At 41.8% G+C, this 15,626-nt stretch overlaps 1 protein-coding gene across 1 annotated transcript in view; it reads right to left on the bottom strand.

Annotated features, from left to right (window-relative positions):
• Window positions 1-15,459, bottom strand: part of UTP20 (UTP20 small subunit processome component) — a 62,425-nt gene extending 46,966 nt beyond the window's left edge. The window contains exons 1-15 of the mRNA XM_061357396.1: window positions 15,356-15,459; window positions 14,309-14,389; window positions 13,468-13,534; window positions 13,139-13,271; window positions 12,591-12,779; window positions 11,074-11,155; window positions 9,867-10,004; window positions 9,313-9,468; window positions 8,563-8,709; window positions 7,938-8,072; window positions 6,429-6,506; window positions 5,561-5,739; window positions 3,503-3,658; window positions 2,951-3,039; window positions 793-898 (exon numbers count right to left, since the gene is read on the bottom strand). Of these exons, the coding sequence (XP_061213380.1) occupies window positions 793-898; window positions 2,951-3,039; window positions 3,503-3,658; window positions 5,561-5,739; window positions 6,429-6,506; window positions 7,938-8,072; window positions 8,563-8,709; window positions 9,313-9,468; window positions 9,867-10,004; window positions 11,074-11,155; window positions 12,591-12,779; window positions 13,139-13,271; window positions 13,468-13,534; window positions 14,309-14,389; window positions 15,356-15,400 (1,781 nt within the window). The 5' untranslated portion in view covers window positions 15,401-15,459. The remainder of the gene's footprint in view (window positions 1-792; window positions 899-2,950; window positions 3,040-3,502; window positions 3,659-5,560; window positions 5,740-6,428; window positions 6,507-7,937; window positions 8,073-8,562; window positions 8,710-9,312; window positions 9,469-9,866; window positions 10,005-11,073; window positions 11,156-12,590; window positions 12,780-13,138; window positions 13,272-13,467; window positions 13,535-14,308; window positions 14,390-15,355) is intronic.
• Between the last annotated feature and the right edge of the window lie 167 nt (window positions 15,460-15,626).

Genomic DNA, 15,626 nt, shown 5'->3' with positions numbered 1-15,626 from the left:
TCTGCTACTTTCATCCCTTGCTTTAGGCGGGTTTCACCCCAAACCCAAAGCTGTCAGAAAAACACTAGACTGAAGCTCCCTGCCAAGACTTCCTGTCTGATCTGGGCAAGCTGCTTCATCTCCATCATGCGTCAGACATAGGCACCATGATTTCCTAACTGAAGAGGATGTCTGGAAGCTCAAGCTACTGAAGACTTGGAGATGCTCCAGCACAATGGGAGACAAGTTCAGCAGGATTTGCTGGAGACTGACCTTCCTCGATCCCTCCAGCCTCTCAGTTATGTGTGCTAATTATAAGCAGAACAGAGTTACAATAAATAAAATGAAGCATACAAAACCTCCTCCCACTGTGCAGCAGGCACATACATGTGTATGTAGAGAGAGGGTGGAATCCCAACACTACCACAGACTGCAGCAGTTGAGGCTACTGACACAGCTCAGAAAGCACTTTCCTGTCTCTTTTATCATTATAATGTAACATACAGTCACTAAGCTTGGCAATCCTAGGTGAAACTATAACAAGCATATTTGGCACACTACCCTGAAGCTGTCTAAGAAAACTTCAGTTTGCAGAGAAAGTATCACCGAACAGGCACTACATCTACCTGGTTCTTCAAACAAACAGTGCCTACAGCATTGCTATCTTACATAACCACCATACTGAAGCAATGCATCGGTGTAAACAGAATGGGCAACACACACAGAGGCATTTTTGCCTGCATAAAGGCAAAGTCAACTCACTGTGCCTTGGGAAATCATGAAAAGATCACAGAACAGGCAGAGTTTACTTACGTCACCAAGCTCTTGACACGCTCCACAGGTAACAAATGGAGTATTTCAGAAGACTCTGTCAAACTAAGGAGAGTACTTACAGCTTGGCAGGCCACAAACAGGCTTCCTGGAGCAGGGAGAGAACAAGAACAGCCTGTATATTTACCCAGCTCTCAACGACTTGTGTTTGTATGGTACTTGCCCAGCCTGAAATGGCTGGAGTCACAGAAATAGGATAATATATGGATCCCAGAAACGGCATGTGTATTTCCTAACCATTATCATAACCCGTAAAGGAAATGGTCCTCTGGCTATCAAAGTGCCTACTTATTTTTGAAAGCCAGCACAGAAATCTGTGAGCAGCTCCCAGTTTGCATCTGTTTCCATCACACATGCATATACAGAGAACAGGGATCTGGAGGTAAACACTGTTGCAGGAGTCTCAAATAGCTCTATGCTATAAATGATACTCAGAAATGAAGAAATGCTGCCCTAATTGATATGAATGCAACAAAAGAGAGGCAAAAATACATACTGATGCTACCACACAAATGCCCATAAACTCTGGCACTTCAGCAATGCACTATACAGTATGAGATCTACAAAGCCGTTCCAGATACTTAAAGACTGAATATTCATTAGTGCATGGAAGGAGGGTTTGCTGAACTCGGCTATGGTGATCATGTCTCCTTCCTAAACCTCTCAGCCTCCTTTAGGTGCTGAATCCTGCTCACCATTAATGCCCACATGGAGCTCCTCAAAGAGAGAACAGCAAATAATGACAGAATAAAACTTAGTGTAGGGGCACAGGTTCCCAAAGTGCAATATTCATACCATCTGGTAGTAGTCTATGCTGGACAAAGATGGCAACTCCTACCTCATTACAGACACATTTATATGATCAGTAGGGGTAACCACTTCCATACAGGCAGTTATCCCGTAACAGCTGCCAGGGTTATCTTGCTCTGTCCCAGTTTGCAAGCCATCTTCCCTGCACTCCACAACAACAGCAGAAAAAAAAAACAGTTCTGGGGGCTGCATTTTGGCTCAGAGGCCAGGCAAGTCAAATAGGGAGCACAGGGCTGGGGTCTGCCTTGCACGGGCTGGCAGAGGAGATTGAAGTCCTAGTAGAATGTGAAGAAACTGCAGAGATCACGGAGCTGGAAAGAATGCCAGAGGGTGAAGAAAGTGTCCAGGAACCCTAGTTTGGGAGGAAGGTGAGGAAAATCAAGCAAAGAAGTGTAAGATGGGCCAACAGGATGCAGAAGTGTAGGACTGAGGTTGCATTTGTTTTCTCTTATAGGCAAAGGAGGAAACAACAGCGTGCCTCCTGCATGCACACAGAGCTGCTGCAGAGCTGACATGAGACCCAAGAAAAGAAAGTTTGGGTATTCCTTTTTTTAGAGTAAGTATATTGCCAGTAAATAATCACGACAGCATGCAAACCCTGCAAACAGATCAGAAAAAAGGGCTAAATTGAGCAGGACCATGTCTGACAAAGACTAGAGAAGGAAAAGCAACAGAGCCAGTTGGCAGATAAGTTTAGGAATGTTAACAGAGGCATTATTAAGGGAAAAGACCAGACTCTGGAAAATCCCTTTCAAACTAAGTGAACCTGGGGTTTTCCAATACTTGCAATCTCCCTCATTAACAACTGCACTGTATAATGCAAGCACAGTTAAAACCCTTTTTTTTTTTCCCAGCCAGAGAAGGAAGACGATCAATGACAACCAATGCCTGGAGGAAAGATGAACATTTTAGAATTGGTGTTGTCACTGAGGTCAAAGATGGTAATGTCCCCAACTTTGTACTGTAAGTCCGGAATAGTCCAGTTGGAGTTTGTCAGTCAACAGTCTCTCCTTCACTTGACTGCTTCTGGTTTAGATTGATCTCCATCCTTTTATTTTCTCACTTCCTTCTTTTCCTTCCCAATTATGTCTTTCACTTTGCAGAACATTTGCTGCTCCATTATTATTATTATCAACAGCAAATGTAGAATCCTTTGCTGGAGGGTGTTTCCTCCCAAGCTTTGCTTTTCGAGTTTCACTTGAGCTTGTCAATAGATTTGAATATAATACTACTGCTATTCATTTTCATCCTTTATGTCATCAGAAAAACTGCTTTACATATATCTATGTATCAATAAAAAGCAAATAAACAGGAAATAACCATAACTGACCTTTGCAGAGGCTTCCTTTGTCAATGGCTATGAAGAGAGAGTCTATGAAATTTGTCACATGGTGCAGAGTGTTTGCTTTGTCCATTGTTCTGTCCAAAATAAATGGGAAGACTTTACCTCTATGTGACACTGACAGCTACATGCATAGGAAAGCTTTGACATCTGTCTTTTATTACACTAAAGATAGCTCACCCCAAGTCTGAAACAAGCAGCAAAACATTTTTGCTATTTACAATTCACAGTTTAACTTGTAGCATTCACTGCACCTTCTAGAAGTCAGTGCTTAAAACACGGAAACTGAAACATGTCATTAATATTTCTATGTATTAAAGTACTAAATTTAGGGAGTAGGCAACCAAGAAATGGACATCCTATTCCTGACTTTACTGCTGTCGTTTACTCATGGCATTTCCACACAGCATTTTTTTTGCCTTCTAACCTGTTTCCCCAAATAGGGTTAGTAATTACTGTCCTTCCCTTAGTACAATGATTTCTGACAGACACTGATTTCAACATAAATACGTAACAACAGTACCTTAGAATATCCCTTACCTAATATGTGGCAGTACAACCAAGGCAACCCAAGGCTGTGAAAGGTCAGTGATGTCTTCTTTCTCCGGTAAATGGATTAAAGACAATACATGATCCAACACCAATTCTTCTGCCTTTCCTCCCTGTCTTTTACTTGTTTGTTGCCTTGTATTAGAGCTAAAAATAAAAGCAAACGTTTTAGTAACCACTTCCTGCCATGGTATTCAAAGTTACGTTTGCTACTTCTAGCAAAAAAAGGACTTGGACAACCTAAGGGATTTTTTTTTATTTCTAATGTCCTCCACAGCACAAAACATTAACTAGTCATGTTAAGAAGCACCAAACATGGCCCACAGGAAATGTCAGGTCTGTATTTCAAGTTCAAATATTTCTAGAAGGAAAGACAGTAGTTCTCAGTTGGATACCGTCACAAGCAGGACACACAGCCTCTGGAAGCACCTGAGAGTCATCTCTGAGATTATTGTTAATAACCAATGGACTAATGAATGACAGAAAACAACCAGTGAATTAAAAACCTGATGACCTAAACGGAGTCACAAGCTAAGCTCAAATCAAGAAGCCCATCTGCAGGCAGAAAGGGTTAACATCATACTGGGACATATGAAGAGGAGTACTTCACACCTCTTGGACAGCTATCTTTCCACCCACTGTGCTTGTAAGACTGCAGTTAGAAGCTGCATAGGATCCACCCTTCAATAAAAACAGAAGCTAACAAAAAGGAGATGGCATCAAGAGCACCAAGGCATTAGAGGTTTCAGAAACAAAATCTATGAGTGAAACCTCAGGGAATTAGGACTGTGGTCCACAGAAAGAAGATTTCAGATGTTCCTGATGATCAAAGCCTGGTATTTGTAAAAGTTACCTACAAAGAGAAAATATTTTGCTTTTTGTGTTCCCAGCAGATAAACACCAATGAATTTAAACTGCAGTAAAGGAAGTTTAGTTCATACACTGAGGAGTGGTAAAAAAACCCCAAACACTTGTGTAATCATGAAAGCAGTAAAGTACTGGCACAGGCTGCCAGGCACAGCTTTGGAACTCCAGATTTGGAGTATTTACTAACAATGAGGTTGGACATCTTTCAGGACTGGTTCAGGGCTTGCTAATTCCATCCTAGGCAGCAGATGAGGTATGCAACTCTTGAGATGTCTCCTAGCCCTAATTTTTGCCACTGACATTGCAGGAGCGTAAAGAAGTTCCAGGTAGGACCAAGGTCCTCTCAGCTAAGTACTCCCTGTCACTGGAAATCCAGACAGATCAACAGACAAAGAAAACAAGGGAAGAAAACCAAATGTAAGTATACTGATTCAACCTTCTATCCCATTCTATTAAACAAAACTAGGAAACCCCAGTTATTGCTTTCAGGAAAGATAAAACCTTACATAAAAGGCAATACAAATCACCACTCTGCAGGTAAACACTTTGAATTATCTGAACTAGAATGATGAAAACAATTGTTACCAGTAGATTTGCAATGGTCATTCTGTGCTTGACAATGGTTACTCTAACTCTTTCCATAGAGGGTCCAGGAGAAAAGCAACCACTTCATTGCAACAAAAATAGCTTTGCAACTAACAGTTATGCTGTGCCAGCACAATGCTATATCTGGATTAATTACATGCCCTTTGGTACCCAGCTGTGCTCTATGTTAAGATTATACTACTACTGCCAAGAAAGCTCCTGGACACAACATATGCATACAGGGAAGAAAGACAGGCCACAGCCAACAGGTTAATGAGAACCTGGACTGCAGCAGTCACTATAAAGATTAACTGCCCGACGATGCAGCATGCATGCTGGTGTAACAAATCCTCATCACACACCTACTGCAACACTTGCTAGTCCTTTTGTATCAGCAATAACCTCTTTAGAGTAGCCCTTCTCTAATAATCTCAGAAAAAAGAATGGGATCCTACTGTATCATTTGGTTTGCAAATCTACCAGCAATGCTGACATTTACACCACTTTGGCTAAAACAACCTTTATGCAGCAATGTGTTGCCTTCAGGCCTGCAGCCATGCAGACACATCTAGGTTTCGTAAACTGGAGAAGTCTCACCTGACAGACGATTCAGTGAAAATGAGAGGATACTTTTCAAATGGCATTGAACCAATGGTAGGAGGTTCTGCTTTCACCAGAATGAGTTTAGCCAGAATTGCCATTGCCTCATCTTTTGCAAGGGCATCTGTGCCAGAGAAGCAATGCTCAATATACGCCAGAAAGTATGGAAGAAAATGCTGAAGGGACACAAAAAAAAAAAAAAAGAAAAAAGAAAGGCAAAAAACCAGTCAAGGATTGGTAGGTCTCTTCAACCATGATCAAATCCAAAATCACATGACACCAGCCACAGAGGAATCCAAACAGCGACAAATGAGCACTTGCAAAGCACCAGACATACCAGTCCTGGTGCCCCAAGACACCAGCCAGCACACAGACATCCTCATCCTCCCACCCCAGCAGGTACAGTGATTTGACGTAAAAACTTACTCTGCCTGAAATCTAGCCTCATCAGGACATTCCCAATCCCTGACTTTACTTTCACCTCCCACTCTGTTTCATGAATTAGATTTCTCCTAGGTCACCAGTTCCAGGCCTGACCTACAGACATCCCTTATTCTTTATTTCCACTTAGTTTCTCCAGGACTCCTCCTGTTACCCGTAACGAGGCTACCCTTTTAATTCCCAACCGACTAGCTTCTCTTTGTGAGTGTACAGGTATCTGTCACTTTTTCCAACCCTGATCACCATTACTAAACTTCAACACAATGGCACAAGTAACCTCTTTCGTTCTTACCAGGTTATGCCAGAAGTTAAAATAAACATCATGTCAATACACAAAAATGCTTCAGCTTGCAAGGCAGGTAAATATGCTATGGATTTCCTTTTGGCAACAAAAATAAACTAATGCACAAAAGCCTCCACGTACCCTCTCAAATTGCTCCATTGTGAACATTGCTTCAGAGAAGTCCAAAAGAAAGCGCCGTTCAAATCCACTTGCAAATACCTGCAAGATACAAATGAAAGGTTGACACGAACACATTAACAAGAAACATTTCATAGCAAACTCTACATTACCTGTGGGACATTTTTTCTGGTTTATGAATCAACCATGCTTTGAATTGTGAGCCATCCAGCCTGGCTCTCTGTTCCCAGCTAGCAGGGTTTGTCAGTTTAGGCACACACAGCAGTACTATTTCCAATGATGGTTCAAATACAGACAAGAACAGTCATTTTTAACAAACCCTGCTGGACCCAAGCTGGCTCTGTGCAAAGTCAGCTTACTTTCCGCTTTAGTATGATGGGTAAAATGTAAGCTGAAAGTTCTAAGACTTAAGACACACCGTTACGAAAAAGTTTAGATCCAAAAGGTTTTTCAATTCAGCATTTTTTCTGTGCAGTAGATTGCAGAAAGTTTTACTACCTCATGGTCAGAGTCAACCTCTGTGCTTCTGAAGGGGCCAAGATAGGAACAGCCCTTTGAAATACTCAGGATCAGTGCTCCTCAACGCCAAGATGTGCAACACAGAAATACACACCCAGATATTCCTTCCCCAGACCCTTCAGAGGCCAAGGACAACTTTAAGCTTCCTGTTTAATAGAAGCCCACACAAATACCCTCAGATTTTTGAAGGACCATGTTTCCTGAGCAAAACTAGACTCATGCCATAGGCAGAACCAATCTTACTTCAACACAATCAAGGATGTGTTGAAGACCAGGTGAAATTTGATCTTTTTTAAACAACTGCAACAGCCTTGTTTTCCCATTGTAAATCACATTGCATCTTTTCTTTCAAATATTGTTTACATGCACAGCACAACTATGGTGCAAAATTATAATGTAATAAGAAAACTGAAGAATCAGACTCCATAGTAGCATCTCCTATTAATCTTTGCAAGGCTGTATTTGATAGGCATGTATACAGGTAATCCTGTCAATGCTTCAGGAGTAATGGTAGTACTAGAAATGTGCCTACCTCTGCACTTTTGAAATCAAACCACTTACCTGAACCTTGCTCACAACACTAAGCCAAGCTCACTAAACGCTTAGCAGCTTAGTGAAAATACCGTACCTTTTTCACTAAGTCCAACTCAGTGACCTACTTTATAACCTAAGGCAGAACATGTCCCTTCTCTGTTCTCCCTCCATTATCTACAGAGGCTGTAGGTGTCTGAATCAGAACCTAGTTTTAATTGCAAAGATGTCTGCCACAGTAGCACTACTACACTGACAGCGTTTGTGTAAGACTGTCAAGGAGTCCCCAAGACCTCAGCAGACATTAACTAAGGCATTAGGCAGCTTCTCCCTTATCTGTGCAAAAACATTAAAGGGAACCTTACAGTATATTTCCCAGCATGAAGGAGAATGTCCCGAAATCAGTCTGCTATAAGTAACTTAAACTCTGGGATTTCTGCTGTAAGCAGCAGTCCTTGTTACCTTCTCAATAGCTTCCCTGGTCAAAGAATCAGGTAAGAGAACATTCTCGGCCAGCAGGAATGAAGAAATGGTCTTCAGCAGGGTCTTGCAGCAAGATGATGAGAGACCTGGCGTTTGTAACATTTTTATTAAAATCTGAAATGAAAGAGAGAGAACTGGTATTTGTCTATGAAGACAGTGATTGTTTGGTCTGAACGAAGTGCACAGTCCCTGGAGCAGGAGGACATGGTTTTCTAAAGAACTATTTCACAGAAATGAATCCTAATAGTCCTGTTGAAGTTTGAAGGCACTAAACCTACACTTTAACCTAATGAAGTCAAACATATGTGTATCTGTTATAACTGTTCTAATCACTGATATGGAGATCTAGGTCTCCTTCACAGAAGCAGGAATGGGTCTCTAGAAGCAGCAGCCTTGCTTATTTAAAGGACCACACCAGAATTATAGTACAGAGGTAAATTCTCAGTGGATTGGAGAGGTAGCAATACTCAGAATAAAGGTCTCTGTTCATTCAACTCAAATCCTAAGCAAAATGATGCATCAGAAATGTGTACAAGTGCTTCAGCTGACCACACCTTTTCGTACCAACTGATGCTTCTCTAGCGCAACACCCAATGTGACCTACCTGACAGACATCTTCAGGGAGTGAGATTTTGGATCCATTTGCATGTTCCACTAGGATCAGATAAGCTTGCAGAATCCTCTGCATCTGCTCTGAAACCATACAGCAATTGGCCTTAGTTATTCTCCTCTGCAAGTCTAAGAGTGACCCCTGTTTAAATGAAAAAGGAAAGCAAAAACGTTACAGAGAAATTATTGGATCCTGTAACTTATTCAAGTAAGTTATTGTTACTTGAAAGTGATTCTAAAGAATCAGCATCTCATCTGCCCAACAAACTACTGTTGACTCTTGTTCGTGTTCAACAAACTAAACCTTGCAGAAACACTGTGTGGTTCCCATTATGTGAAAACACACACCCCAGATTGCTTGGACAGAAACACAAATACCTCATTTAGACAAAGGTCTCCTGAAAGGCCAACAGATTACATACAAAACAGGAAGAAGTACTTGGCCCATGGTATGGAAGCACCCAGCTTTCACTGGAATTATCAGAAGTATTTTTTTAAGCATCATTATGCTGATATGGATTCTGTGAGATTACTCATATCGCTACACTATACGTAAATATAACTGCTCTGGAACGCTCCCATTAGTGTCCGTTCGTGTCCAGAGGATATGAACGAATGTTTTTCTTGATAAGTGCACAAGATTTTTTCAGTCTGATGAATTAAAAAAACAACAACAACAACAACAACAACAACAACAAAAAAACCAAAAAAAACCAAAAAACAACCCAACAACCCACCAATATACCTCCAGACACTTGAAGACAATGTCAAAATGCTCCTTATGGATATGCACTACAGCTGATCTGATCATCTGTTCAAAGGCTTCTCCTACAGTAACCCATGGGAGTTCAATTTCTTCTTCAGTAATAGGCCCCAGCTTTGACAGAATTAACTTCATAGCCTGCACAGGAAACGAGCATATCATGTCCTTATACTTGGAAAATAAATCTAGCAATCCTAAAATTAATTAGTGCATGTACTGCTAAAGTATTCCACTGAGTTTGATTCTTTGTAGAATGATTACAGGAAAAAAAAAAGTTATGACTTAAAATCTGAACCATCAGCAAACAGCTCTATTTTAATATATAAAGAACACTGCACAGGAATTTGTAAAAACAGCCTTTCTATCTCAAAGAATATTCTTAGAAGGCAGCTTTCAGATCCCGTTACGCAATGAACAGCATGCTTATCATCAAGCATCCACCGAGGTGAACACAACAACACTCAGTGGTTTCACTGAGCACTGCCTAAGGCCCCATTACAGTAACATTTAAACCAACAATCTTTTCTTGTCCTTACCACCTCTGCACAGGAATGAAACATGTTTCGAACACCCTTGCACATCTCAAAAAGTAGCTGTCCTACACCTTCTACCTTCTCCGGATGCTCCCCCAGGTCACCGAGCATTAAATTGAAGATTGCATTTTTATCAGACACCTACAAAACATAAGGAGAAAAAAAAACGGTTATCTTCTATTCAAAGCTGCCAGATGGATAGCGGCAATTAACTGCCTCCATAGCACCATGTTACTCTCTGAGTCCCTCCGTCCCATAACAGTTCAAACTCATTATTCCTGCAATCACAGAAGGAAATTGAAAGCAGCAAAATTATCAGCTATTCGGTTACTACAGCACCTCTGGCCCAAAGATGTACACAGGTCTACTTAGGTCACTGCAGCTGAAATATGTGGGTTTGATTATTCTTATGATTTTAAACGTGTGCATAAATGCACCGCTAAACTGATCCCAACTGAAACACAAAGGTTGCTGCACTGGCGTGCAAAGAGACATGTAGCAGCTGATCAGATAATCAAGTAATCCAAAACTGTAATTACAGTTGGAAATACTGCAAGGACTTCTGGCCCAAGATTTTAAAGCCCTCCATTTCTGAGGATTTAACTTGAAGTTCAGCATTTTGTGAGAATAAACAAACACATTTGCTTTATTAAGGTCTCTCAACTTAGACAAAAATGAGGATACTCAGATTTGCTAGCCAGTCTCAGAAATCCTGGCTTTTGTGTATTTTGACTAAATAAAAACAACTACTACTCCCATTCCTTACTCCATGAAAAGCTGCTGTCTGATCTTGACTGATATTCTTGGGAACATTTTATACTTTGATTTTCAGGAGTGCAAAAAGGTTGTCATGAGAATTTTCTTTCAACAAAGGCCTTAGAGCATGCACGAAAAAGTCAGCGAGCAAATACGAGCTTACAAAATAAAGCCTTCCTTCTTTAAGATTACCCTACCATTCCTAGTCATTTTAGACAAACCAACCACAGCTATGTGGTTTAACTGCTCTTAAAACAGAGCACACCAAAACCTCTGGTTTACCACTGCTGATACAACGTACACGACCTTCTCAGTAAAATACTCTCTAAAAATGACACGCTGGATGCCACTTCAGGCTTGTTAACCCTTCTTTGGTGAAAACCCAACATTACACTTTGAATCCAAGAGCAACCACAGACTGGAGATAGATTCAAAGTACAAACACCGCACGTACCTTTCTCATTAGAAAGACAAAACTTTCGGCAGCAAAGTTTCTGATGTGAAGCTTGTGGTGAGCCAGCAGGGTGCTGTACAGGCTACAAAGACACAAAATAATCCATTGTCTTAAAGGCAATGCAAGAATTGCCACCGAGTTCAAAATTCTTCCATTTACATTGCTACCTTTTACAAACATTAAGAATCTGAACTCCTAGAGAAGGTAAATACCTTCCTCAACTCAGTTCCTTCCCACTTTCCCTGGATAAAGAACAGAATTTTGCAAAGAAGGTTAAATGATAACACCAGGCAAATTAAGCCACATTCAGAAATACCTCTGGAGTCTCTGGATCCACGCAGATTCAAAAGCAGCATCAAAATTTTCAATATATATACTCAGCAGCAAAAAATAAACCCAAACTGATCTGATAAGCCACGGGCTCTCCTGTGCACTTAAAAGTTTCTAAAGATACACAATTTACAGGGGTGATAAATATTTGCATGTTGCTGGTAAGTATCAGTAACAGTTGCATGTGGCTCACCACACATCCAGTGCAGAGCGAGTGGTGCCTCAAATTTACAACCAAGCAGAAGTTTTTTCAATATGCTTGATAGCTTTCACTGGGTTGGGGAAGAAATCTGTAACCCCTCTTTTGCTCCATCTGCTCCAAATCAAAACTGGGAGGAAGCAATATGGACACAATGGCTGACAAAAAACAAGAGCACTTCTACTACAGCAATGTAAGATTGAAAAAGCAGTCATACTGGGTCAGCCCACAGGTCCATCCAGACCAGTAATCAGTCTAAAACAGCCAGAAGCAGATGCCTGGGAAATGTTTAAAAACAGGAGAAGCACGTGTAAATCAGCCTTCAACCACCTACAGCTCAGGGACTCAAGCCAGCAGTGCCTCCTATGCATCTGGTAACTCCCTCCAGATGGGTCAGTTTCTCTACAGTGACCTTCCACATCCACAGCATCCTGTGGCAAGGAGTTTCAAAGCATATAAAACTGCATATCTCATCTGCTCTCATTAAACAGACAGGAAGAAAGAAAAAACATAAAGGGGAAAATACTGGGCAAGGAATGATTAAAGACTCGAGGAATTCATTCAACGTCATAAGCCCAGGTGTCTGCAACTCGGAAAGAGAAATGATATACCTATGACAGAGGTACCTGACAGATACTTAGGGGACCTGTGTTGAATTTAGACTTGGTCACAGATTTTCAAGATGACTCTGACAATCCAGTGTCTTTCTGAGCTTTGTTCACCCAGCTAAACTGGATGCTTCCTCTCAAATTCCCACAGGAGGAAAGGAGATCGAAAGCCCAAATCTGCAGCCCAACCAACATCCCTCCTCTGGTACAGTGGCCTGTAAAAGTCAGTAGGATCTCAAACGGAACTGTTTATGATAAAAAGGCTCAGAGTCTTTCAGAAAGACAGGAAAGCATGCTAACAAGTATTAAACATTAAGCATTTACATTTCTAAAGCATCTAATGACTGTTGATCAAGACAGTTATTAAACACAACTTTTACCTGTATATGTTGTGTATGTCTTTCACCATCAATCTCCACAAGTATTTGTACAGATAGGAAAGAGAGGTGAAAGCCCATTCCAGCAGGTCTGTGTCTTGTGTATCCAGTAACTTGGTGATGGCCAGAAAAAAGTCATGAAAGTGAGGATAGAAATCAGCCTGAAGATCTCGAGCCAGCTGCACCACTAGACTGTGTTTCAGAAAATACACAAATGTTAGTGCACTGCAAAAACAATTCAACAAAAAACCAGTCAGATGTTACATAATCCAGCACAGTCTCTTTGGAAAGAAAGACAGCATCACATTTACTTCTCACTTTTGTTTAAGGGAGAAGCCATAAGGCAGCTGTGGATGGCAGAAGTCCTATAATTTAAAAAAAAAAAAACAAGCAGGTAACAGCTTAAACAAGAAGACATAAATAACATCAAACAAAAACACTGCTATATTTTCCTCAGGTATAGTAAAAAGAAAGAACACTCACAACAGGAGTCATTCTTACTTGTAATACCATCAGGACTTCTGACTACATTTTGTTTACCATATACTTACTCTAATAGGGGTTGGTAAGCAAGACTGCCTTCAACTTGCAAATGTGTCTTCAAGCTTTGCACAATGGCACTCTGGTAATAGACCAGCTGATTGAAGGACTGGCATTTGTTGGCCACTTCACTGTAGAATTGCACTGTTAAAAGCACAAAAGAAAAACCCTGAAAATGAGTTCAGCTGGATGTAGGATGTCACAAGAATAATAGCTGTCCAGTGCCCAGTCTAAAAAACAATCAATAGAAAACCTCTCACTGGGCTCTGGTTGCAGAAGAAATGTATTTTAAATTTTAACATTTTAAGGCAAGCAGGAAACCTGAATAAAAATGACATACCAAAATGCTGAGTGAGGTTCAGTTCCCTCCATTTCCGCAGTCCTTCAGAAAAGTAGGTTTCAACCTCCTGTCGAAACAAAGATAAAATAACAGCTACCAACCCTAATGAACGTAGCCTGCAAAGATGAGAGGTTCAAATGAAGAAAACTATCAAATGCCTTAAACATTTTGAGAATACTTCAACAAATCTTGATGACTTCATTTCATAAAGTTCTAAGGAATTTCCCTGAAAATAAGAATTTGCTTTCTATGTTCAAAACACATATGAAAATATTACCTGGTGACAGGACTTGCTTATGTAATTGCTTTTTAGACCTCTTTTGACTGGCCTTGATAATATAAGATGCTGAGCCATAGCCCAGCCAGCACAAATGCTTTGGGATTTCTTTTGCCATCTTCACACCTATTGAGTGAACGCTGTAATGACAATGATGATCTATAGGACACATGTGAATGACTCTTCTTTACGACCTATAAAGACACATGCTCACACTTTATACATATGTTGTGAATACTGCAACTGCTTAACACCTGTAAATCTTTGCAGGTCCAGACCTAGGACTGTCGACTGCTACAGCAGCATCTTCCATGCTCAGAAATACCACAGGCCCAGCCACATGGAAGCCATCAGGATGGTGGCTGCCAAAGAATCCTTACTACAATACTGCTACGTAGGTGGAAGAGTAAAGGGGAGCAAAGCACTAAATAAGGCTCCAGGAAAGGCAACCCTTGCAGGAGCTTCTTTCCAAATTCCTCCTGAATAAATGTCTTATGGGAATCTTTCATTAATGTAGCTACTTGTGATGTGATTTCAGAAAATGAACACGACTATTACTCTCACCTCAGCGTAGCTTCCTGTTCTGTCAATCCGATGAATAATATCAATATTAACATTACTTAAGCGCTCCGAAAAGGTAAGAAACTGTAAAACAAAAAGATATACTTGTTTCTTGCTCAGTTCTGAGAACAGCCCTCTTAATAGCACACTCTGCAAAGAGAAACCCCCACTTTTAAAGACAGGGTGCCACACAGTACCCAACAATCTGTAAACAGTCCTACTATTTACAGATTTACGAGTTTATTTATTTACTATTTCCGAGTTTTAAGGCAAAAAAAAAAAATCCAAATCTGCTTAAAATGTCCATGAACAAGGCTCTCCCACCTTGCTCTGCACAACCAAGACTCACAGCCCACACGTTTTCAGAACACAGTGAAAAAGACACAAAGAAATTACAAGGACATGTAGTGATAGGACAGTGGATAATGGCTTTAAAGTGAAAGAGGGTATATTTGGATTAGACATAAGGAAGAGGCTCTTTACTGTGAGGGTGGTGAGACACTGGCACAGCTCAGCCAGAGAACCTGCAGCTGCCCCATCTCTGGCAATATTCAAGGCCAGGTTGGACGGGCCTTGGAGCAACCTGGTCTAGTGAGAGGTGTCCCTGCCCACGGCAGGGGGTAGGTACCCGATGATTTTTAAGGTTCCTTCCAAACCAAGCCATTCTGTGACTCTATGAAATCTACCGAATTTGAACAAACTGCTCAGCTCTTGTCTTTCCTGAAACAGCGCCTAGGATGTACCCACACTGGATATTACTTTTTTATTAAATCATGTCATTTTCTACGTTAAGGCTGTGGCGTGCCTGGTGTCCCCGATCCGCGACAGGGGAGAAGCCGCACTCCGGCGACGGTGTCTCGGCCAGGGTCCCCCTGCAGCGCTGCAGGAACCCAACGCGGCTCCACCACACCACCCGCCCTCTCGCCTCCTCCCCCAGCACCGCTCTGGGAGCCGGGCACTACTACTGAACCACCACCGAGGATAAAAACCCCAAGACCCTTCCCCCGGCCACCAGCTGCGGGGACCCTGCGGAACCGGGCGGGGGCTCACCCGGTGCGTGTTCCCCGACTTGTGGGCTGAAGACTTGCTCTTCATCGCGGCAGCGGTAGCGACAGGACAGCCCCGAGCACCGCAGCTCCACACCGACACCCACACGTGCGTCCTATGCGCTGGGGGCCGCCATGCCGGCCACAGGCTGCCGGGAGCAGGAGGCGGACCCGCCGGCGGAAGGGGCGGGTGGAGAATGCCGGATGCCGGTATCGGCGTCGGCCGAGGTGTATGTAGTGAACGGGGCTGAAGGCCACGCTGCCACAGTTTCCCT

This window comes from Neopsephotus bourkii, unplaced genomic scaffold, assembly GCF_033783945.1.
Source record: "Neopsephotus bourkii isolate Nb327-2 ecotype Australia unplaced genomic scaffold, CSIRO-AGI_Nbou_v1 NB_107, whole genome shotgun sequence".
NCBI lineage: Eukaryota > Metazoa > Chordata > Aves > Psittaciformes > Psittacidae > Neopsephotus > Neopsephotus bourkii.
The sequence above is the reverse complement of the archived record's forward strand: the minus strand, read 5'-3'. Positions and strand labels throughout refer to the sequence as shown.